The sequence below is a fragment of the Xenopus tropicalis genome, chromosome 9 (genome assembly GCF_000004195.4).
Source record: "Xenopus tropicalis strain Nigerian chromosome 9, UCB_Xtro_10.0, whole genome shotgun sequence".
NCBI lineage: Eukaryota > Metazoa > Chordata > Amphibia > Anura > Pipidae > Xenopus > Xenopus tropicalis.
In genome coordinates, this window is record NC_030685.2 from 7811838 (window position 1) to 7837131 (window position 25294).

At 45.8% G+C, this 25294-nt stretch overlaps 1 protein-coding gene across 2 annotated transcripts in view; it reads right to left on the reverse strand.

The window, feature by feature from the left end:
* The window catches only part of LOC595077 (uncharacterized), a 33643-nt gene that overhangs the window by 2861 nt on the left and 5488 nt on the right, over window positions 1–25294 (reverse strand). The window contains exons 5-13 of one of the 2 annotated variants that reach the window (XM_031892711.1): window positions 24765–24934; window positions 23975–24444; window positions 11442–11458; window positions 5119–5172; window positions 4843–4869; window positions 4597–4614; window positions 4225–4387; window positions 867–1138; window positions 319–488 (exon numbers count right to left, since the gene is read on the reverse strand). In XM_031892711.1, the coding sequence (XP_031748571.1) occupies window positions 319–488; window positions 867–1138; window positions 4225–4387; window positions 4597–4614; window positions 4843–4869; window positions 5119–5172; window positions 11442–11458; window positions 23975–24444; window positions 24765–24934 (1361 nt within the window). 2 annotated transcript variants of the gene reach the window in all.

Below are 25294 nucleotides of genomic sequence, written 5' to 3' on the forward strand. Positions count from 1 at the left end.
AAAGCATTCATCCCAAGAATCTTCTAAAGCATTCATCCCAAGAATCTCCTAAAGCATTCATCCCAAGAATCTTCTAAAGCCTTCATACAGTCTGGACCTGGACCTCCACCTTTGTTGGTTCACAGCTCTACCATAACGCTTGTATCGCTCAATGAACCAAAGAAGCCACAGTGGCCACTGGACAGAATGCTTGTGATGAGTGATTTGAGAGTTCCAGCAGAGCTGCTTTCCAACAAAGGTAAAGGGCAGAATAGGCAAATAGCAGAACAGTTGGACCTAGGGGGGTGAATAAAGGGAAAATATTTTGTCTCAGAATACCTGACAGGCATCTATCTGTCCTTCCTTGTATCCAGCACAGAACATGTCGTCCATGATAAAAGGAACACTAGGTTTGTATCCGAAGGTGGTTTCATACATTGGCTCACAGCTATTCCAGTCAATTAGCTTCACCGAAGCCTTCTGTAGGGTTTTCGGGTTACTTAGATCCTCTTCAGGATAAATCATAAAAAAGGAGTCAGATAAGTGGATTATGAAGCCATATGATTAAGGCAAGGAAAAATAATAACTCTAGAGTACTTATTCTACATCATGTCCAGTTTTCTCCCAATTAATCTTTATCTGCCCCTCAAATGTGGTACCTATATTTCCAGTATTACAACAATGAAATGAAGGAGGGAAAGAAGAAGAGACGGAAGACTGGGGGGTTGAAGGTAATGAAAAAGGAAGGAAAAAGAGGAGGGGAGGAAAAGGAAGGAAGCACAGAACCAAAGAATAAAAGGTAAGCAAGGATGGAGGGGTGAAAAAATGAAGGAAGAAATGAAAGAAACTCAGGATAAAGGATTGATCTCAACACTCAATCAACTTACGGCCTTCTTTGATATCTCCCCATCCGGTCACCCAGCATTTGGTCCCTGCAGGAAGTTCAGAAGCCGGGGGCGGGAGGCAGACTGGGAGGATGTAAGGGGTGAAGGTGACGGGTTTCTCCAGTTCAATCAGAGCAATGTCCCCGCTAGATCCCTCGTATTGGTAAGCCTTGTTTATGATGATTCTTTTCACCCCACTAGATACCGTATTCGGGTTTTTAAGGTTAGACAGTTGATAAACTCCAAGGTAAACAATGTATTGAGAGACCTTTTGCCTAGAAAGGAAACAATAGCATTGGTCATAGTAGTGAAATATAATAACAGAATAAATTAATTATAATACCATTTTATCTTCAGGACCGAAAGAACCTTTTCCCAAGCAAAAATAATGGGAAAAAACCCTGAATTTGGTTGTAATAAGATGAACCATGAATTGATTCCAAGCACCTCAGCCGACACATGGAGTGTATTTTTGTGTGAATTTGGACGGTTTTTGTACTTTTAGGAGAAAATTGGGGAGCTCTAAGGGAACCCATACAAGTATGGGGACAACATTGAGACTCCATGGAGACTCCAACATTGAGACTCCATGGAGACTCCAACATTGAGACTCCATGGAGACTCCAACATTGAGACTCCATGGAGACTCCAACATTGAGACTCCATGGAGACTCCAACATTGAGACTCCATGGAGACTCCAACATTGAGACTCCATGGAGACTCCAACATTGAGACTCCATAGAGACTCCAACATTGAGACTCCATGGAGAACCAAACCTAAACCTCAGCACTATGATGCTGCCACTGCGCTGTAGTTGACGAATAGGTGGTAATTATTTCTGCCTATGTGTGGTCAGCTTATATAAAGATGCCGAGTAAGTTCTCTTTAGCAGATACATGATCATATGAAACACATTCTTTGGAATTTCCTACAAGGTTTTTATGCAAACTTGTGCAAATTCTTTGTGGATGGGTTGAGAGTCCAGGCTATTGTAAAGCAAACTCTAACGAGAAGCCCAGTAGAACAATAACAAGTTTGGCCAGTAGTGGGGGGGGGGTCTATTATTTTGCATTGTCAAACAGGGCAAGATATGATGTGAGACTGATAGAAAGAGTGAGCAGCGAGAATGGGAAAGAAACTAGCAATGATGGTGCAGAGAGATTAGGGTCACCAGGAGAACTAATAGGTGAAAAAAAACCAAATTTGGTTGTAATAAGATGAACCATGAATTGATTCCAGGCACCTCAGCCGACACATGGAGGGTATTTTTTGTGCATTTGGACTGTTTTTGTAGTTTTAGGTCAAAACTTGGGTGCTATAAGGGAACCCATAGAAGTATGGGGACAACATTGAGACTCCATGGAGATAGTAAAGTGGTCAGAACCAAACCTAAACCTCAGCACTAAGATGGGGCCACTTCACGGTAGTTGTAGTTGACCAATAGGGGTAATTATTTCTGCCTATATGTGGTCAGCTTAAATAAAGATGCCGAGTAAGTTCACTTTAGCAGATACATGATCATATGAAACACATTCTCTGGAATTTCCTGCAAGGTTTTTATGCAAACTTGTGCAAATTCTCTGTGGATGGGTTGAGAGTCCAGGCTATTGTAAAGCAAACTCTAACGAGAAACCCAGTAGAACAATTATGAGTTTGACCTGTAGTGGGGGGGGGGGGGGGGATAGTATTTTGCATTGTCAAACAGGGCAAGATATGATGTGAGACTGATAGAAAGAGTGAGCAGCGAGAATGGGAAGGAAACTAGCAATGATGGTGCAGAGAGATTAGGGTCACCAGGAAAACTAATGGGGAAAAAACGGAATTTGGTTGTAATAAGATAAACCATGAATTGATTCCAGGCATTTGGACTGTTTTTGTACTTTTAGGAGAAAACTGGGGTGCTCTAAGGGAACCCATAGAAGTATGGGGACAACATTGAGACTCCATGGAGATAGTAAAGTGGTCAGAACCAAACCTGAACCTAAGGGAACCCACACAAATGTGGGGACAACATTGAGACTCCATGGAGATAGTAAAGTGGTCAGAACCAAACCTGAACCTCAGCACTAAGATGGGGCCACTTCACTATAGTTGACCAATAGGAGTAATTATTTCTGCCAGTGTGGTCAGCTTAAATAAAGATGCCGAGTAAGTTCTCTTTAGCAGATACATGATTATATGAAACACATTCTCTGGAATTTCCTAGAAAGAGACAAAGTTTTTATGATGGGTTGAGAGTCCAGGCTATTGTAAAGCAAACTCTAACGAGAAACCCAGTAGAGAGATGAATAGAAAAGGAACATTATCAAATGAAAAAGATAAGAAAAAAAAAACTCCACGTAACTGTAATGAACCTTAGCCCTTGCAAAGATTCTCCAGATGAAAGTGTTTTTTAAGTGGTTCTTTAGAACAATAACGAGTTTGGCCAGTAGTGGGGTGGGCGGGGGGGGGGGCTCTAGTATTTTGCATTATCATACAGGGAAAGACATGATGTGAGACTGATAGAAAGAGCAGCGAGAATGGGAAGGAAACTAGCAATGAGGGTGCAGAGAGAGTAGGGCCATCAGGAGAAGTAGGGCCGGCATATAATATTACAGAGCAGGGAACTCTATGTAGAACTGTGTCATATTCATTGCAAAGGTAACTGAATAGGGAACAGAACAGCATATGAGAAGGGATGACACTGAATATCCTAGAGCAGAGGACAATACACAGAAGATATTCAGACAGAACCATTATAGAATGGGTGTAGGTGGCATAATGCATAGTAGAGACAGAGTACATGATGTAAGTAGATAAAGAAGAAGAGTGTCGTATTATTGCCCACAATGGAGAGTGGGAATTTTGCACCGTCAGGGAACATTATGGTGTAGGATGCCAATAAGAGAATGTAGGGTGCAGTGCTGACTGAGTACAGAGGGATTAGGGTGCAGAGGAGACTGCGACTGGGTCAGAGACGGCCATGGAACAATATGTAGGTACAGAGCATTCAAAGAGTATTGGGTGGAGTAGAGTTAGCCTGAAGCTGAGGGACCATGGTAGAGACAATACAGACCTGTATAGGACTAGGGTCAAGGTGCAGATTGTGTGAGCAGTGGGTGCACTGGCTATTGCAATGACCGAGACAGTAGTATGTGTGGGAGGGGGGCAAATTAGAGAGAAGAGAGGCAGGAACCTGGCACTACATATATAGGATGGGTGCAGAGCAAATTATGTGCTGCCACTTACACTTACTGAAGGGGTACGGGCCATGAATAGGATGCAGAGAGTGAGATATACAAAGGAGAGGTAGGTACCCGGGCATAGTTGCATTATGGTCCCACTGTGCAGCAGATAATCAATGAGTATTGCAGACTTACGAATCAAAGCAGTGAGCGGCAGTCAGAACCCAGCTGTCGGTGATAAGGCTTCCTCCGCAGACAGTTTGACCTTTGTAGCTCAGGCTGATCTGCCAGGGCCATTCCCCCTTCATACTGTTCGTTCCCCCTACTATCCGATCGGATACTATTGGCACGCCGCAGACTGGGGAGAGAGCACAGGGGGTGAGACATTTTATTCTTTCTAATGGACTATACCCAAGAATGCCCGGCTATGGCTGCATCCATGTCCCTTGAGCCTAGCACTATATTCACACTGTAGAGCAAAGTCCCCCCCATAGGTTCATTCATCCACCAATTTAATCATTCATTTATCTATTGATTGGTTGTTAACAGATGAAACATTGATCCTACCTGATACATCATTTGTACCTGCAAAAAGAAAACAAAAATATTATACACAGATATACATAGATTCCCACCATAACCAGCATCCATGCATTTAACCATCCATGAACTAAGTTCATTCATTCCGCAACCAATCATGTATCATTGATTATCTATCCCACCATTCACTTTTCCATCCATACATCTTTCCACCATTTATTTATCCATCCATGTGTATGAATCCATACAGTCACACTGTACGATAGAACTTACTTGGTAGAGATGCTGCTCCAACAGACCCTGAGGAAAGACAAGACCAAGTTATGGAACAATAAGAACAGGTTTGGCTTATCTCTAGAGGAACATCCTAGTCAGTCACCAATAAATGCTCTTATCTCAATCAGGAATACAAAGTAATTTACAATGTGCCAGTGGGACACATGACCATAAAGCCTACGTTGGTGGCCAATAATAATAAAACAATTACAATAACATGAGGAAGAAGCAAGTACAAATCGCTGCCGTTGGCTGCAATGGCTTCGCCCTTACCTCGCTGGAGGAGGAAAATCAGCATAAGGCTTAGGAATCTCAACATGTTGCCTCCTTTTCATTCCAATTACTCTACGGGCTAACAGACTTCTGTGTAGAACCCCCCAGCCAGGCTGCCTTTATATAGAGCATCAGAGCTGCCCAACTGGTTCCTACTTGTTCCCACCTAATCTGGGCTGGTTTTATGTCTCAGGAACTGGAGACTGGCGTCTCTAATCTTTTAATTTTATGTCATTTCAGCCTCCAAGGGCAACTCTGGCTTGGCCACTTTTGGGCCACTCCGTGCTGAGCAAGCCAAGAGGGAACTTCCAGGGCGTGAAATTATGAATCTAACGTTAAGGCACTTTTAGAGCTCCCTCCTTAGAATGAATGCTTCAGATGGGGTTTTTGAGGCTTCAGTGGGGGTTTTTGCCTTCCTCTGGATAAACTAGCCGTTAGGCAGGTTATATATAGGCATTATGGTTGAACTTGATGGACGTAAGTCTTTTTTCAACCTAACTTACTATGTTACTATGTTACTATGAATGGGTCCAGTGAATAATGGCAGCAAAGCGGCCGTAGCAAACAGTTTCTGGGCAGAACAACTGGACTGAATTCCATTAGGCCAATGATATTGTTGGTCACCATTGACCATTGTAATCATCCAGTGCATAAGAATGGGGAGTCGGAACTCTATGGTTACCCAGTCACGATATTTCATGCTTCATGTCATCAAAACAATAAAATGAGGCCCCACACACCGGTCTACTGGTTTATACTTTTTCACCAGGCACGGCAGTGAATTTCCACATTTTGGCATTGGCGAATTGTTGTGCAAAATTTCCCTGAAATTTTGAGGGGGGTATCACTCCAACTTGCAGCGCAGCAGTAAAGTGTGCCTGAATCTGAGCTTTCAGAAGGAGCCGGCGCTACTCATTAGAACTGCTTTCAGCTAACCTACTGTTTCTCCTACTCCCATGTAACTGGAGGAGTCCCAAGCCGGACTTGGATTTCTTACTATTGAGTGCTATTCTGATACCTACTGGGAGCTGCTATCTTGCTCCCTTCCCATTGTTCTGCTGATCTGCTGCTGGGGGTGAGGGGGGGGGATATCACTCCAACTTGCAGCGCAGCAGTAAAGTGTGAGTGAGTCTGAGCTTTCAGCCAGCGATACACATTAGAACTGCTTTCAGCTAACCTATTGTTTCTCCTACTCCCATGTAACTGGAGGAGTCCCAAGCCGGACTTGGATTTCTTATATTGAGTGCTATTCTGATACCTACTGGGAGCTGCTATCTTGCTCCCTTCCCATTGTTATGTTGATTGGCTGCTGGGGGGGGGGATATCACTCCAACTTGCAGCACAGCAGTAAAGTGTGCCTGAGTCTGAGCTTTCAGAAGGACCAGCGCTACACATTAGAACTGCTTTCAGCTAACCTATTGTTTCTCCTACTCCCATGTAACTGGAGGAGTCCCAAGCCGGACTTGGATTTCTTACTATTGAGTGCTATTCTGATACCTACTGGGAGCTGCTATCTTGCTCCCTTCCCATTGTTCTGCTGATTGGCTGCTGGGGGGGAGGGGGGGATATCATTCCAACTTGCAGCGCAGCAGTAAAGTGTGCCTGAGTCTGAGTTTTCAGAAGGAGCCAGCGCTACACATTAGAACTGCTTTCAGCTAACCTATTGTTTCTCCTACTCCCATGTAACTGGAGGAGTCCCAAGCCGGACTTGGATTTCTTACTATTGAGTGCTATTCTGATACCTACTGGGAGCTGCTATCTTGCTCCCTTCCCATTATTCTGCTGATCGGCTGCTGGGGGTGAGGGGGGGGGATATCACTCCAACTTGCAGCGCAGCAGTAAAGTGTGCCTGAATGTTCAGCCGAACCCAAAAAACTGGGTTCGGTGCATCCCTACTGCATATTGTCCATTATGATCAGATCAGATGGAGATGCAAATTACGGATAGATCCATTATCCGGAATACCCCAGGTCCCGAGCATTCTGGATAACAGGTCCTATACCTGTAAATAATATTCCCTTGTTATTGGGATCCCGGTACAGTAATTATTGCCTCCCTGCTAAAGGGAGAGTTGTCCCATCTGGTTCTGCAAGAGGCTGGCAGACTGGTTTTACTGACTGAGCACACTTCTTTATCTGCCACCCTGTCATTTGGGGCCCTCGGGCAGTTGTCCATGCTATGACATCATGTAATGATACGGAGATGCTTATCTTCAAACGGCAGGAAGCTCCCAGGGAGAATTTAGCTAAATTGTTCCAACACCAGTCGTTATGATTGTGTTGTTTTTCACATTTTTGACTAGCGGGGATATAAACCCAAAGCTAAAATTGTAGAATGTTAAACTAAATAGAATTAAAGACTCATGAAGAAAAACACAAACTGACTTCTGCTACATTGGTTTCAAGAATCAGAACCAGAGAATTGAGCCGCCGGACACCATTTTACTCTATGAGGTGTTAGATCTCAGAGCTCTAACACCTCTTTGAATCATTAATCCCCAATGCAAGTGGATGAAGACAGAAAAACTGTTAAATATGAATGCGTTTTGTTGTATTTATGAACTCTTGTGCTCTTGTACTTTCAGATGGGCAGGGTCGGACTGGGCCGCCGGGACACCGGGAAAAATCCCAGTGGGCCCCAGCTCTAGTGGGCCATGGTGGCCCAGACCCTTGCCGGCACTCCCCCTGCCTGACCGCTCCTCCCCTGACGCGTTAAATTTACACGCTCGGGGGAGGATGTTGGGTAAGGGGCCCTGCGGGGGGGTTATGGGACGCGGCCCCTGGTGGGCCCTTCAACCTCCAGTCCGACCCTGAAGATGGGCACCATAAGCAAATGGTTGTACTTGGTGTTCCATGGTCGTTCCCTCAACCTCCCATTGCTCCATGTCTCACTTGAGGGTCAGAGGTTGGATGGGTACAGGTTTCTGGGTTTTGGGTCATTGGGTTGGGTGTCAAAGTAGAATTAACTTCCTCACATGTCACCTCCCCTGCTCCCAGACCATGACGTTTCCAGGTTTATAACGAGTTTATACTGATGTCACTTCTTGTCTGTGGGGATATTGATATAAAGATATCATCTGAAGGGGATATTACTTTCAAGTTGCAGATAAAGCAGTTGTGGGTCGGATCAAAGAGTTGCCAGGAGCAGGTTGGAAACATGTTGATTGCTGTGGTGGATAATTCTCATTATAGACAATCAGGCCTCTATTTTAGCCAACTGTTGGATATTGACCTCCATGCAAGGCGAGGTTCTTCCAGTATTTGCACCTGATGCCCGTTTGGGTATGTTAACAGAGAGTTGAGCTCCCCAATACTGCTATTTCTATTTAAGTCAACGGGAGGTGGTGGGGATACCTTCCTATCATTAGGTGCAACAAATTTCTTTTACTAATAGTCAGACCCACTTTGGTCCCTATGGAAGCTTCTAATTCCGACTGAACTGACCCTTCGCGCTATTCAATATGGTGTCACTTCTCCGTTCCTCATGAGCAAATGCAGAGCAGTAACGTGGGGTTTGTGGCCACCATGTTTGGCTCCTTGACTTATTCTACCTGGTTCTTGGGTGGTGTTTGACAGCCAAGACAATGGACATTTGAAGCCATTCTGGCCCTGGTATCAACTCCAGATGCTCCGAGTTGACACAGAGCCAGGGAGAAGGTGTAAAGCAGCTAGACTCTGCAATACTTTGCCTTTAATGGTTAAGTATGTCAAGAGTGGGGCTATATTGAGGTGTGGGGGGGTCTAGTTTGGGTGGGAGCTTGTCTTTATAAAGAGGTGTCATTTTTTTTTTATCTATAATTAAGTTTTCAGTCAATAGAATTCTCATTGGTGAATTGGTTTCCATGTGTAATTATGTCTTTCATCAACTTCTATAGAGAACTAGGGGGTGCAGTGGGGCAGCTTTACAGTTGGGTTTAGTGACTCTTTGAGGTGGCCATACACAGGTAGATTTAAACTGCCGATTAACCCCCTTCAGACTGATTCGGCAGCTTATCTGCTTGTGTATGAGGGCTACTGATGGCCCTGCCCAACTGATATCTGTCTCAAAATCGGATCGAGGACCCTAGGGCCAACGATTGGATTAGCCCAATATCCCTCACCTCAGGCAGGCATATGGCGGAAAGATCCACTCATGTGGTAACCTTGCCAAATGAATGGATCTTATCATGCATGGCCAGTTGTAGGAGATTGCTTCTGATTTGGGGTGCACTTGATTCCGGTTGCTCTTGGCTTAAGGTGGCCATACACGTGAAGATGTGGCCAAACGAGTGGATCTTCTCCCGATATCCCCACCTACGGGTGGGCGATATCAGGGAAAATTTAGCCTAATTAGGGCCAAACGATCTAATTATATTGGCGGCAATGGAGCAGTCAGTTCGGGGACCTCATCAACGAGCTCATGTGGTCCCTGATCCGACTAAATCTTTTAACCTGCCTGATGGATATCTGGCCAATTTCAGGCCAGATATCGGTCGGGCATGCCCCTCGTTCCTGCCCCTACACAGCTGCCGAATTGGTCCAAAGGAACGATATCGGCAGCTACAATCGGCCCGTGTATGGGGACCTTTAGCTTCAGATACACCTGATCATCAGAGAAGCCAAGGATCTCAGGCGTTTGTTGAGTCTGGAAACCAATATAACAAAGGTTGTTTACTTTCTATTGTCTCCTGATTAAAGCAACTGATGGGGCATCATGGGGCAGTTATTCCCAGTCAGCACATCCACCACAGAATGCATTGACCCCTGCAGCCATTTTTTGCCATTGCACAGCCATATGCAGATAACGTTGACTTGGATATAAAAGTCTTTAAAATTGCCCCACCCTCTGCTTTGTTCATTACATATACATAATTAGACCTAAGTGGATTTTGATTGGTCTCATCACGGTAGCTATTTCAAAGGGGCATAATTATCAAGAGGTGAACAGAGAGTTCTCCACAGTTCAGAACGTAATGGCTCTGATCTCTTATGAAGGGTTTTTTAGACCTGTTGTATATGGGGCGTTTGCTCTATCCTGGCATATTTTAGATGAAAGAAAAGCACCGGAACTATCACTGCCTTCTCCTGTTCACTGCAAGCAACCAATTACAGGCTGAAATTAGTCGCTTAACGTTTCCAATCCAAACAATTCGAGGAGTACTATCGTTTTTGACCACAAATAAGCACTTACCCCAAATCCCCCCCTAACTGGCCTTCAGGCTGAGCCCCCTTAGCCCATAACAAGGTTACAGATATATAGAAACATTGGGGTAACAGTCACCCCGCTATAGTTCCAGGGGTACTCAGGGCACAAATAAGCACTCACCCCAAATCCCCCCCTAACTGGCCTTCGGGCTGGGCCCCCTTAGCCCATAACAAGGTTACAGATATATAGAAACATTGGGGTAACAGTCACCCTGCTATAGTTCCAGGGGTACCCAGGGCACAAATAAGCACTCACCCCAAATCCCCCCCTAACTGGCCTTCAGGCTGGGCCCCCTTAGCCCATAACAAGGTTACAGATATATAGAAACATTGGGGTAACAGTCACCCCGCTATAGTTCCAGGGGTACCCAGGGCACAAATAAGCACTCACCCCAAATCCCCCCTAACTGGCCTTCAGGCTGGGCCCCCTTAGCCCATAACAAGGTTACAGATATATAGAAACATTGGGGTAACAGTCACCCCGCTATAGTTCCAGGGGTACCCAGGGCACAAATAAGCACTCACCCCAAATCCCCCCCTAACTGGCCTTCAGGCTGGGCCCCCTTAGCCCATAACAAGGTTACAGATATATATAGAAACATTGGGGTAACAGTCACCCTAGTTCTAAAGGCATTGAAGTGGAGGGAAGCAGGTCTGCCCATCAATAACTCTAATGAGGAGTCACCTACACAAGCAATTTAACAGCAGAGCAGAGAGCCCTGAGTGCTTATTTGCCACTACTTCATCAAAACAAAAAGCTATAAATTAGGAAAAAAACAGTAAAAAAGCAATTGTGCAGTAGCGGAAGATTACAAGTGTTTCCTAAAGCCATAACAGTTAAGTAGAATGACCTTTGGACACTAGTCATATCCTTAGGCCTGGAGAAGATGGTTAGGACTTAGATAACGAGACTATTCCAGTACTTCTGGTCTGAGCAATAATGAACCCCAGAGTCACTTGCCTATATTGTGCACTTAGCGTAAGAACCAAGAGCTTAACGAAGAATTGGGCTTCTGGACCAGCCCAAGGACCTCATAGCCCTTTAGCTGTAAAGCTCTGTGTCTCCAGAATTGCCTCCAATATCTCCCCATCTTCTTGTCTGCTGATTCCCCGCATATGCTCTGTGCTGCTGTCTCTTACCTGAGCTTAGGGACCGACTGCAGATACAAGATATAAAAGTCACAATACAAGGCTGATTAGTAATTAATTCAGGTTTCCCTTACAGTTTCTGCCCAGAGCCCACTGAGCATGTGCAGTGCCACTGACCCTCCTAGCACCATATTATGTCCAATCATTAAGTCAGATACATGTCTCTGCATGTTTTCGTTCATTCAGGTCAGGGTATACAATATCTAGTAGTGGTAAGTCTAAAGCAACTGGGCTTGAAAACGTTTTACCTCTCAGTCGAGTGTTTTCTTCAGTTCAAGTTGAGTTTAACCTTTGGGGTGGGGAAAACGGTTTCTTCTTCAAGATCACTTGACAAACCCAATTGCTTCTGAATAGATCATCTGAGAATAGATCATCTGGGGGTTGACAACAGCCCAGTACCCGAGGCTACCATAAAAGCTCAGTAGGTTTACATCTACTTTACTGAATCTCCCATAATGCTTTTATGTTATATTTGGCATTATGCCAAGTGATTAGTGAACTGCTCATGCCAATTAAATACAGATGCCATGCAAAATGGCAGCATGGTGGTGTAGTGGTTCCAAGGTCCCAGGTTTGGTTCCCAGGTTTGGTTCCAGGTTTGGTTCCAAGTTTGGTTCCAGGTTTGGTTCCAGTTAAGGCTACAATGGTACAAGGACTGATGTACAGTATGCCTTATTGCCACAGGTCTCAGTGTTCATTGGATGAAGGCATCATGCAAAAATTGGCCAATGAAGACTACTTTGTGTGCTCCATGCCTTGCTGTAAATGACCCTATTTGTTTCTCTAGACCAAGGATCCCCACCTTTTTTTACTCGTGGGCCACACTCTGGACCCAACCCTTGTAGGCACTACCCCTGCCCGACCGCTCCTCCCCTGACATGTTAAATTTATGTGCTCGGGGGAGGACGTTGGGTGGGGGGGCCCTGCGGCAGGGGGTTTAGGGGACGTGGCATGTGGGGGCACCTGTAGGGCCCCTGGGGCGGGAGCCCCAGTGGGCCCTTCACCCCCCTGTCTGACCATGCTGAAGGCTCTGTATAATACCAATGCCTGTGTTAAAACACTTTGCCCAACCTCTTCTGTCTCTCAGGGAACACTGGGCAGGGCTGCCCCCTCTTCCCTCTCCTATTTGCCATTTTGATCCAACCTCTAGCAACTATCAACAGTTTGGTGAATGGAGGTATCATTATCTGCCATGGTGGTATTTCCCACAAAAGAACCCTTGCTTTCATTAACATTGAAACTGCAGCAAACAGACTCCTTTGGATACACTGGAATTCAAATACATAAGAAACCTGAATAAATTCACAGAACCCGCCCCCTTGCTTTTTAATAATTAGAGGTTGAAAGTTGTGGAAACTCCGGAGGTATCTGAAGAATGAAATCCTAACTAGTCTTTGTTTGGCCAGGCTGGTCTCTTTGCTGGATATCTCAACTGATTCTAACGGCCAATGACATGGGCTTATACACTTGTCAAACTCTTTGTTCCTCTTGATGTTATTGAAAAAATAAGAAGGTATAAGAAAATATTTAATCCAGATTTTACATGGAAATGGTTGGTCGTATTTATATTTATTTAGGCCTCACTGGCTTCCAACCTATTTCCAGATATAGGACATCACATAAGAAGCCAAGATACTTGGGATCAGGGCCGGAACGAGGGGTAGGCAGAAGGGGCACGCGCCTAGGGTGCAATGGTGGAGGGGCGCCAAGCAGGTACCTCTTCTATTTACCCTGAGTTCCAGCCCTGAGCCCAGCTCACCTGTGAGCCCGGCTCGTCACTGCTTGGTCCTGCTCCTCCCTCAACCTGGCTGTCAACCATTCCTCCTGTGATGCCAATGGACAGGGGTGGAGAGGTTGAGGTGACAAGAGTTGGGTTCTGCCATTTGCCCAATCAGCCCAAGGCCCACCAGTGCTTGGGATTTTGTTGAGTCTGGAAATATAATGAAGGCTGTTTACATTCTATTGAACTTGGTTAGAGAACTAATGGGGCATTATGGGGCAATTATTACTGACCCTCATATCTACTGACCCCTCTTCAGCCATTTCACCAATGCACAACCATAAGCAGAAATCGCCTTCAGAATGTTGATATGTCTTATAATGAATTTCTATATAGGATCTTCTGGATCGACTGGACTCCCACTGGACTCCAATACCATGGTAGCTGCTCATTGCAATGACATTTCCAGCTTCCTGGTGCACAGACCATTTTTTCTAGTGCAATTTCTTTGATAAAATGAGAAATAACTACATAAAGAAAAGGGCAGCTGTAAAAGGTGAAGATGTTCTCATCAACATAAAGGTTGGTTCTACATTACATATGTTTTCATGGTTTAACATTTGGTCTGGGCATCCATTACTATGGATGCATCCATACAGGTCCATATATAGACAACGTTGTTATGTCAGTCATTCTCCGATAGCTGTAAGAATGCTGGGGGCATCAAATAAAAGCCTGATGAGCAGAATGACTTCTGGACACTTGGTCATTTCCTAAAGTACATAGAAGGTGGCAACGGCTTAGATGAAAGAGATGATTCCAGTACGTCTGGTCTGAATGAGTAATAAACAACAGTGTAAACCTAGCCTGTAGCGTGACCTTTAGGAGAACTTCTTTATGAAGTCTGACCTTATTGCCAAGAGCCACGTGGCTCTAATGACACGCTAACAATAACAATGCCGCAAATACTAAAACAGATGTAGTCCCTATACACTAGCCTTTGGGTTCTAATACAACTATGTGCAGGGTCATTTGAGAGTAAACAAAGGTCCAGGGCCAGATGGTATTCACCTCTACAAAAGCCCACCACATTTTATAGCCTAGTATGTGCCTGAGAATAGAAAATTAGGTAACATAAATAAATCCATGGCGTATTTATCCTTTAGTCTAAAGGTGGCCATAATCGCTAAGAACCGCTCCAAAATGCCTTTCCACCGACAACAATAGGAGTTGCCGGTGGAAAGCCCTTTGCATCGCTTCCGTTTTCTAAAGTCATGCAGCGTTGCCTACAGGAGGAAACTTCTTGTGATTTCCAAAGACCGAAGAGCTACAAAGGGCTTTCCACCAGCGATTCCTATGGTTGCCAGTGGAAAGGCATTTTGGAGCGGTTAAGGTAGCCATACACTGGAAGATTTGCTTCTTTGGGCAAGGTCACCAAGTAAGCAGATCTTCTCTTGATATGCCCACCTAAAGGGCCAAGGTCACCAAGTAAGCAGATCTTCTCCTGATATGCCCACCTAAAGGGCCTGATATGCCCACCTAAAGGGCCAAGGTCACCAAGTAAGCAGATCTTCTCCTGATATGCCCACCTAAAGGGCCTGATATGCCCACCTAAAGGGCCAAGGTCACCAAGTAAGCAGATCTTCTCCTGATATGCCCACCTAAAGGGCCTGATATGCCCACCTAAAGGGCCTGATATGCCCACCGTAAGGGCATTTTGGAGCGGTTAAGGTAGCCATACACTGGAAGATTTGCTTCTTTGGCAAGGTCACCAAGTAAGCAGATCTTCTCTTGGTATGTCCACCTAAAGGGCCAATGATCGAATTAAAATGACGGGCATAGGTGCCATCGGATTGGGGGCTGCATCAACGAGCCAATGTAGTCCTCAATCTGATGGAAAATTAAACCTGCTTGATTGAGATCTGGACAATTTTAAGCCTGATCTTGGTTGTGTAGTCCTGTCGGGGGTGCCCATACACTGGCAGATAAGCTGCCGAATCGGACTAAAGGATCCGGAGAGGCAGCTAAAATCCGCCTATGTATGGCCACCTTTAGTCACCTCCTCCGTGGGACATCAACCTAACACCAGTAATCCCTGGGACACAAGCAAAGTCTTTTGAGCCCCTTTCAGCTGTAGTTATGCGAGTAAGGGATTACGCTTACCCTTTAGACACTTTATTAAGACAGACAAGGAAATATACATGTATGTATAAGTTGTTGCAGAAACTGAACCATTAGCTGCCATGGCAGCTGCCTGACACTGTGCATACGACATGTACATATTCTGAATGTAATGTCCCATTGATGTTAATGTTATCACACACACAGGTAAGGTGAGACAGTATCGCCGTGTGACACTTGACACGAGCCTCAGTCTTTCCCAGTGCTCCATTCTGCTCCGGGGCACTTGTTAAAGAAGAATAAGAATGAACTGACTCTACTGGTATCCGTTCCCTTACATTCATTAGTATGCCCAATACACATATAATGCAGATCCCTATAGAAATGGGCCCAGTTTCTCTGATAAAATGCACCGTTTCATTTGCACTCAGGGTCATTTCTGGGTGATGCAGCCCCCACTGACATGACGGAAACATGTTTTCAATGAAAGTTTCCTCCAAGAGACCTTCCCTTTCATGAATGCTCATTGTCTCCAGGTCTCTGCAGGCAGAGGAATAGCCCCGAGAGGCTATTATGTTATATACAGTGTCTAGTAGCCATAAGACCCAATGAACTGGACCTGCAGGACTGAAGCCATTTGATTCAGGGGTGAAAAAACGTCATTAGAGATAAATTATCAGATTCACACAATCCTTACTCCGTTTCAGGAAATTTTGTTGGGTTTGAGGTTAAATTGTCATTATCCTAGTGATTTTTCTGGAGTAAATGAACATTCAACTCTAATTTAACTCCAAATTTGTCTCAGTGCCACTTTTGTGAACTCCCTCCCATGGAGTTAGATGATGTCTCTGCTCTTGTAGGAAACCTTGACTTTCATTAGATGACCATTTACTCATGATCTGCTGTAATGCCGCCATGGCAGTAGATCCCACAGATGCTCAGAGGGATGGATGAGGGTCTGGAAAGATAAATTATTACAGCATGGAACCTTTTTTTCCAGCTCCAAGGGATCTACAAGTGAATTGGGGGATGGGGATAATCATGAGTCACAACTAGGGTTGCCACCTTACTGCCACCTTTCTGGTGGGTTCTTACTGGCCTTCAGGGATAGGTGGGGGGCATTGACTTCATAGGAGTGAACTGGTGACCTAACAGGGTGGATCAGGGTGGGAAAAGAAGGGTCTGAAGCTTTACATGGTGAGAGTAGGGATGGAAGGTTTAAAAGACAAGGAAAGGGAGAAAAGGATGAGTAATTACACATTTATCACAGAGTGCATTACAATTTGATGTGTAATACTGGTCCTGGTTAGAGCCGGTGAGTTACTAGCAGGGCTGGAGAACCCTAGTCACAACTGGAGGGCCAATAAACTTTCACCCATTGTTGGGTGAAAGATTGCCAAGCAAATCCAGTAGCAGTAGACTTATCTCATCTGCCCACTCATGCACCTTCTCTATGCTGTGTTGTTATTAATCAGCACCACATACTAAACCAGTGTTTCCATCTTCTCCATGTGTGATTTGTTTGCTCAGTGTTTAGAGGGGCCCTTAATGACGCTGCTATGGAGCCAATAACTTCTAATTACCCCCATTGTAAAACAGTTTTAGAAAAATAAAGCCTCCTAGGCATAGGAGATTCCGCTCACATTCTCCAAAATCCCCAGTTACCATATTGCATTATGGCAAGGGACATAACATGAGCTTCCCCCCATATGTTTATTGGCCCCCCAGTTGTGACTAGGGTTCTCCAGCCTTGCTAGTAAATCACCGGCTCTAACCAGAACCGGTATTACACATTTAATTGTAATGTACTCCGTGATAAATGTGTAATTACTCATGCTTTTCTGCCTTTCCTTGTCTTTTAAGCCTTCCATCCCTACTCTCACCATGTAAAGCAGTGGTTCTCGACTTTCCTAATGCCGTGACCCTTTAATACAGTTCCTCATGTTGTGGTGACCCCCAACCATAAAATTATTCCTTAGACCATCGGAAATATGTGTTTTCCAAAGGTCTTAGGTGACCCCTGTGAAAGGGTCGTTCGACCCCCAAAGGGGCCCCGACCCACAGGTTGAGAACCGCTGCTCTAGAGCTAGCAATCACTAGAACAGAATAGGCCAGGATTGTCCAAAGCTAGAGATTTTTAAAACAATGACTTGAGACTTGGGCACTTATCCATTAAGGGTGAAGACACATGGAGCTACTTAGTAGCAGCTACTTGAATAAAAATTTCTGATTTCCTTCAGTGCAACCCAACACTTTAGTGAAATCCCGCAGGTCGTTATGGAGATAATGATCCACTCCGGGTATTCTTCGAGCCCTTATTTCATGTTACCATTGGCTGAGGGGTATTTTGTTACACGTGGGCGACTTGTGAGTCTTTTTCGTCGATTTGCGCGAAATCGCGCCGCCGCGTCTGCCATCCCGCTGGCGACTTACATGTTCACCGGTGGGATGGCAGGGGTAGGCAACTCGGGGAGATTAGTCGCCCGCGAACAGGGAGTTTTGCAGAGGGCGACTAATCTCCCCGTGTGCCAGAGCCCTTACCAGCGGGCGACTAATCTCCCCGTGTGCCAGAGCCCTTACCAGCGGGCGACTAATCTCCCCGTGTGCCAGAGCCCTTACCAGCGGGCGACTAATCTCCCCGTGTACCAGAGCCCTAAAACTGTCCTGTATGTCTCTCCCATATATTTGCTTCAAAAATGCAGAAAGGAGGATATTTCTGCCAAACACACAGCCAGGATGTGTATAGTCCAGTTATTAAAGCTAAAACTGTTACAGGTCTAGTTGCGACTGTTGATCAACGGTGTGCTGAGGTGTGCAGGGTTCAGTAGAGGGAACATTAGCGCTTTCCTTGGCTCTGCAGTACCTTCTTCTCACCAGCAGAGGGAATTTCATCTTGTCCTGTGAACTCTTTTGTTCTTGTAAGGCTGCATTTCCTTTCTCTGGCCACTAGAGGGACCTTTAGCAACTTCCTATGTAAATATGTTCCTTAAAGGAACAGTAACACAAAGAAAATTCCTCCCTAAATCCTTTTATTTATATGTATAGCATTATAAAACATCATGATTATGTTTGTGTGTGTGTGTATGTTCTCAAATTGTCCTTACTTCTGGTTCAAGTTCTAGCTGGCAAAGTGCCTACAGAGAGTAGGACCTTCTTCAAAATCAAAATCTTCCAGTTAACTAAATAAAAACCTCAGCTGGCTAACTTTATATACACTGATGCCACTTCTGTTACCAGGGTCACTGCAGAACGGTGCCTGCTGGCTTGGGGGCAATCCAGGGTAGACAAATATGGCACAGACGCCTTGAGTCCCAAAGGAAAACCACCAAACCTGCCCAAAATGTGTCTCTTTATACCACTGATCCCCAAGCAGTGGCCATTAATGGGTATCCCCCTGAGGGTGCCCATAGCCGGTGTCCTACATCGTGTCGGCCCCTGCTTACAACCCCTCCTTCCATGGGATCACACACATACGCATCCTATGTTCCTGCGTCTGGAACCCAGAAGACAGGGTGCCCATAGCCGGTGTCCTACATCGTGCCCGCCCCTGCTTCCAAACCCTCCTCCCATGGTATCACACACATACGCATCCAATGTTCCTGCGTCTGGAACCCAGAAGACAGGGTGCCCATAGCCGGTGTCCTACATCGTGCCCACTCCTGCTTCCAAACCCTCCTCCCATGGTATCACACACATACGCATCCTATGTTCCTGCGTCTGGAACCCAGAAGACAGGGTGCCCATAGCCGGTGTTCTACATCGTGCCCGCCCCTGCTTCCAAACCCTCCTCCCATGGTATCACACACATACGCATCCTATGTTCCTGCATCTGGAACCCAGAAGACAGGGTGCCCATAGCCGGTGTCCTACATCGTGCCCACCCCTGCTTCCAAACCCTCCTCCCATGGTATAACACACATACGCATCCTATGTTCCTGCGTCTGGAACCCAGAAGACAGGGTGCCCATAGCCGGTGTCCTACATCGTGCCCGCCCCTGCTTCCAAACCCTCCTCCCATGGTATCACACACATACGCATCCTATGTTCCTGCATCTGGAACCCAGAAGACAGGGCGTGTAGATTCAATATCTCCTGGGTGCCTGGTCCCTAGTGCTCCGGATATAAGTAACCTTCAAGTGCCTTAGTTTGTGCTGCCCTAGGCCTGGGCCTTTGTGTCCATGCCACAAATCTGGGCATGCCAGTGGCTTGGGGGCAACTTGTTGCCCACCACCCTCTATGATATTGTCCCAGTAGGCCAAAGTAGGTGCCCATATTTACATTTCTGGCTTGGAGCCAAGTTTTGGAAGCCCATACACAGGCAAGTTTTGGCTAGCAGGCCTCTTGGGACTACCAAATAGCCAATCACAGCCCTTATTTGGCATCTTCAAAGAACCTTTGTCATGCTTATGTGGCTCACCAACACTTTTTACATCTGGGTGTGGAAAGGGCTGGGGTTCCCTTATACATTCAGCTAATGACACCGGACAGAGCCATTTATTATACCCCCCTTCTCTAGGTGATTGGTCAATTGGCCGGCTGTTTTTGTGGCCAAAGATTCAGGCCTTCATTCCCAAAGAAACCAGAAGAAGAGAGCAGAAGGGAATATGAATGACTGGAGAAGAGTGAGCTGAAAAGAGAAGGGGGTCCTATTGAGTTGGGGCCCTAGCACCCTTCTCTTAAGGCTTTGCAACTGTTGTGGTGGACATTTGGTCCACTTCTCAGTCAGTTCCCAGGGAGGCTAATAGTGGGGACTGGTAGAAACAAAATATTTAAGGGCAATGGCATTTATTAGGGCAAATGCCAGCTTTTTACTCCATGGGTGGCCCTCAAATGCTCTTGCCCTGAATGGAAGAGGACCCCTAGGTATCCATGGAGTCCTGAGAAGCAAGCAAATTGGCTTGGGGTTTTTCTTTCCATTAAAGCTTGTTCAGATCTCGGAAGCCTTCACTCTGCCCCCCCCTTGGCCATAGACCTCCCTTCCTGTCTGTACCTGATTATCAGGAGATTATATTACCCCCAGGAGGCCATTGTGGCCCATACAATGATACATGGCTGAAACCCTCCTTGTCTGACCACAACAACAACATCAGTCCCCGGTGTCATTGCATTTCTATAGAGTCACGTGAGCTGAATGAAACTACTCCAAGGCTGAAACTTTCAGAGCAAGAGACTAATACGCACATATTAAAGGGCAACTCCACCCCTTTTTTTGGTTACATCATGAAAGATAATGTGCTTCTAAGCAGCTTTCCAATCAAAATGTCAGTGGCTTTACAGTTATTTGTAAGTGTAATTACTATTGCCATGAAGAAGCCTTGGAAGGATCTGGGCTGAAGGGAGTTAGCCTCCGCTACATTATTTCAATGAAATAATGAGGTGAACTTCCCCTTTAAACAATATACAATACACAGATTATTTCTTTCTATTTTTTTTTAATATAATTGTATCATTATCCCTTGGTCCTGAATCAGTGAATGGTAATATTAAAAACAAATAACTTTACATAAAGGGCTGTGTCACACTATAGGGTTTATTTATTATGAGGCAGACAGGGTGCAAAGTGCAAAAAAAAGGGGGAGCAGTCCACTTTGCTTTTTGCACTTTGCACCCTTCTTTGCACATAGGAAAACTGGGGCAGGTGACTGTGCTCCCCAGTGGATTGCATAGACCTGGGAATGCCCCATGAATACAGGGCTGTCTGTGCTCAGCGGGGTTGTATTCATGAATGGTGGGTGGGGGAAGCAAGTAGGTGCCCCCCTTCTGACCCCCATGCCATCCCTATTTGTCATTCAGACACTTTAGGGACAGGGTCGGACTGGGCCGCCAGGCCCCGGGAAAAATACCGGTGGGCCCCGGCTCTAGTGGGCCCCGGCGGCCCAGACCCAACCCTTGCCAGCACTCCCCTTTACCGCTCCTCCCCTGATGAGTTAAATTTATGTGCTCGGGGGAGGACATTGGGTGGGGGGCCCTGCGAGGTGGGTTAGGGGGCCCCTGCGGGGGGGGTTTAGGGGATGCCGCCAGCGGGGGTACCTGCAGGGCCCCTGGGGCGGGAGCCCTGGTGGGCCCTTCACCCCTGAGTCCGACCCTGTTTAGGGAGCTCTGGCAGGCTCGAGTTAAAACTGACCCTTTACTAACTGCCTGCCCTAAGGTAAGTGGGGTGCTTATGTGCCCTTCCACAGGAGAGATTATTGGAAATAAGGAGTTGAGAGTGGAAGTGCCTGTTCCTGGCTAAAGGTGGTCGCACATTGCCAGGACCAAGCTAGATAGATATAGTATACCTTGCCCCAAGGTCGGACTGGGGGGTGAAGGGCCCACTGGGGCTCCTGTCCCAGGGGCCCTGCAGGTGCCCCTAGCCAGGCGCATCCCCTAACACCCCCCCCGCAGGGGCCCCCCTAACCCCCCCACAGGGCCCTTCCTAACCCTCCTCGCAGGCCCCCCCTCACAGGGCTCCCCTAACCCCCCTCACAGGGCCCCCCACCCGACGTCCTCCTCCGAGCGTGTAAATTTGACGCGTCAGGGGAGGAGCGGTCAGGAGGGGGAGCACCTGCAAGGGTCGGGTCTGGGCCGCCGGGGCCCACCGGGATTTTTCCCGGTGTCCCGGTGGCCCAGTCCGACCCTGCCTTGCCCACACTTCCTTATCACCAGGTTATACTTATCCAACCAGCAGGTTGTATTTAACCAATGGCTTCTCTTTATAGCCAATTGCAACAAAAGACTCCATGTTTTCCATTAACAGACCTGGAATAGCCATTAACTGCTTACAATACCCCTATGTGTACATGTGTGTGTTTGCCTAGAGCAGTGATCCCCAACCAGTGGCTCAGGGACAACATGTTGCTCCCCAACCCCTTGGATGTTGCTCTCAGTGCCCCCAAACCAGGGAGTTATTTTTGAATTCCTGACTTGGGGGCAAGTTTTGGTTGAATAAAAACAAGATTTCCTACCAAATAAAGCCCCTGTAAGCTGATAGGGTGCATAGAGGCCCCTAATAGCCAATCATAGCCCTTATTTGGCTCCTCCATGAACTTTTATGGTGCTTGTGTTGCTCTCCAAGTCTTTTTACATTTGACTGTGGCTCATGAGTTAGAAAGTTTGGGGACCCCTGGCCCAGAGGTTACTTGATCAGCCTGGGATCACATCCTACAGACCCTGGTTTGATTCCTTGTCACCCTGGTTTCTTTTTTGAGGATGACCCCTGGTGGCGAAGTTGGGTCGGGAAATGTCTCTATTTATTGCCCATTGTCTTTGAATGTCTCTGTCTACAGCCTACAATCCTTCATTTTATGATGAACATCCCCTCTTCATGGAATGTAAGTCAATACAATAAATAAACAAACAGAATAGATACAACATGTACAAAATGTAATTAATAGACTTTTATTTATAATGCTCATTTGAATTCAGAAATAAATAAAGATATCTGCATTGTTGGTCTCTCAGGACCTGAACACACATACTGCATGTGTATAGTCCAATTATTAAGGCTAAAAATGTTGCAGGTCTAGTTGCGACTGTTGCAACAAAAGCATTGGGCTTCTGTATATGTGTTTACTTTTCAAGGCTTCCTTTTCACTCGAATGCCCAGCCAATACTGATATCCAATTCATCTCTTTTCCCCCTTTTCTCTCCCCAGGGGCCATTCTATCTGTGCACAAAGCCAATGACAGAGGGAGAAGACACACGGAGCAACTAGTAGCAGCTACTTGTCAAGGCTACTAAAATAGACAATGCTGATCATTTACTGATAATTGTCTCTGAATGTTTTAGCAGAGGCTATTCCCAGTATTGTCTGTGGCAGGGTATTTTAGTAGCTGTGACAAGTAGCTGCTACTAAGTAGCTCCATGTGTCTTCACCCTTAATGGATAAGCGCCCAAGTCTCAAGTCATTGTTTTAAAAATCTCTCTAGCTGTGGACAATCATGGCCTTCTCTGATCTAGTGATTGCTAGCTCTTGAAAAATTAAATAAGGTAATGAAGTTGTAAAAAGCTAAACTATACATTATTTCAGTGTATATAGTTCAGCTGATTGTTGGCTGTCCACTAGATAGCACCAACCACTAAGGTTGAACCTGTAGGAGGAAAGTCCTTCTCAGAAGTGTATCAGTCAGGCACCGGGTCAAACCCAGACTATGTGGGCTTTGCTAGGTTAGGCAGAGACTGAAGGAGATTATTAATAAGCTTACTCACAAGGACAGCTTGAGTCCCAACGAGGAGTAAGAATTTGAGGTAGAGCCCCTGGGCGATGGTGCGCCAGATAGAAGACTGTTAGCATCATGGTGTAGGTTAGGAGAACCTACAGAAATTGTAGAGAGACAACTCGAGTGTGGACAATCATGGCCTACTCTGATCTAGTGATTGCTAGCTCTAGAGCTACCTGAACAATGGGGAAATGTCAAATGAAAATGGATAAGGTACCATATAAGCAACATGAAAGATACGATTTATAGTAGGAGGTTGTAAAAGCCATCAAAGATGAACATTTGTTCTACATAATCAGACTCAATTCAGGAATTACAACGAGCATCAAACCCATGTTTCAGCATATGTTATCTCCTGGTCTAGGAACCCATAGAAACCAGCCAGATGCTTACTTATAAACTGGTAACCAATAAATACTATCTGCTGATTGGTTGCTAGGGGTTACTAGACCTGATGGTGGACCTATTTAACAGTTATAACTCACACAGAGAGTCCAATAAATAAATTAAGAAGAGTTAGTGCTATGGTGAGCAAAGAGCATGTATGTGCTTGGGCCTCGTTATCTATTGTCTTAGTGTCGTTTACCCCGAACACGGTGGAGATGGAAGTGGGGATCAGGCTAAAAGTCTCATTGGTTGTTGTGCTGTTGCTTATGGACACGGCTTCAGTTTCAAAAACTGTTGTACTGTTAGTCTTGTCTATTTCAGTGCTGTTGAGTGATTGGGCTTCAGTTTGGGACATTGTTGTAGTGGCAACACTGCTTGATCCATTGCTTGGTCCTCCTTCGCTGAACGTAAGGAAAGGCACCTTGGTTTTCAACCAGTCCTGGTAATATTGAACTTTGGTATAGACACCAGGTTTGTTGGGTTCTGCACAGCCATATCCCCAGCTCACAATGCCGAACTGAAGCCAGACGTTGTTGACATTGCACACAAGGGGTCCACCGGAGTCTCCCTACAAAGACACAAATGGGACATGTGTTATAACACAACATTGACAGATGCAAGTTAATTTGTGCAACTTTTATTGAATAGGGTGCAAAATAACCAGATTTCAAGTTCCATTTAGGTTTGGCCAACTGGGATGGAAATCACAGGACAAAGTTTATTTAGAAGCTAGATGGATATGGCGTTGTGATATGGGGTTCTGTGGTACCTTCTGTGCAGGTAAGGCTTGTTTAATTTATACAGAATGTTCTTCCAATGGTGGGAGGTGGAGGAGAAAGGGGCACTGAACAATAAAAAGAAAAGAAGGTCCCTCTAGTCCTACTGTACCTGGCAGGCATCGATCTGTCCCTCTTGGTAACCAGCACACACCATGTCCTCCTGAATGAAGGTGCCACCGGTGCTGTAGCCGAAGCTGGACTCGTACATGTCCTCACAGCTTGAACTGCTTATGATACCAACTTCTGCCATCTGAAGGGTTTTAGGGTTGCTTAAAGGGACTGCAAGTAAAAACAAAATTAAATAAGGTAATGAAGTTGTAAAAAGGTGAAATATACTTTATTTCAGTCTATATAGTTTAGCTGTATGTTAGCTGTCCACTAGATGGCACCAACCACTAAGGTTGACCTGTAGGAGGAAAGTCCTTTGCAGAAGTGTATCAGTCAGGCACCAGGTCAGAACCAGACTAGGTAGGAAATCTGGGCTTTGCTAGGTTAGGCAGAGACTGAAGGAGATTATTAATAAGCTCACTGCAGAAGTGATATTTAGATAGGGTAGATAGCAAGGACAGCTTGAGTCCCAACGAGGAGTAAGAATTTGAGGTAGAGCCCCTGGGCGATTGTGCGCCAGATAGAAGACTG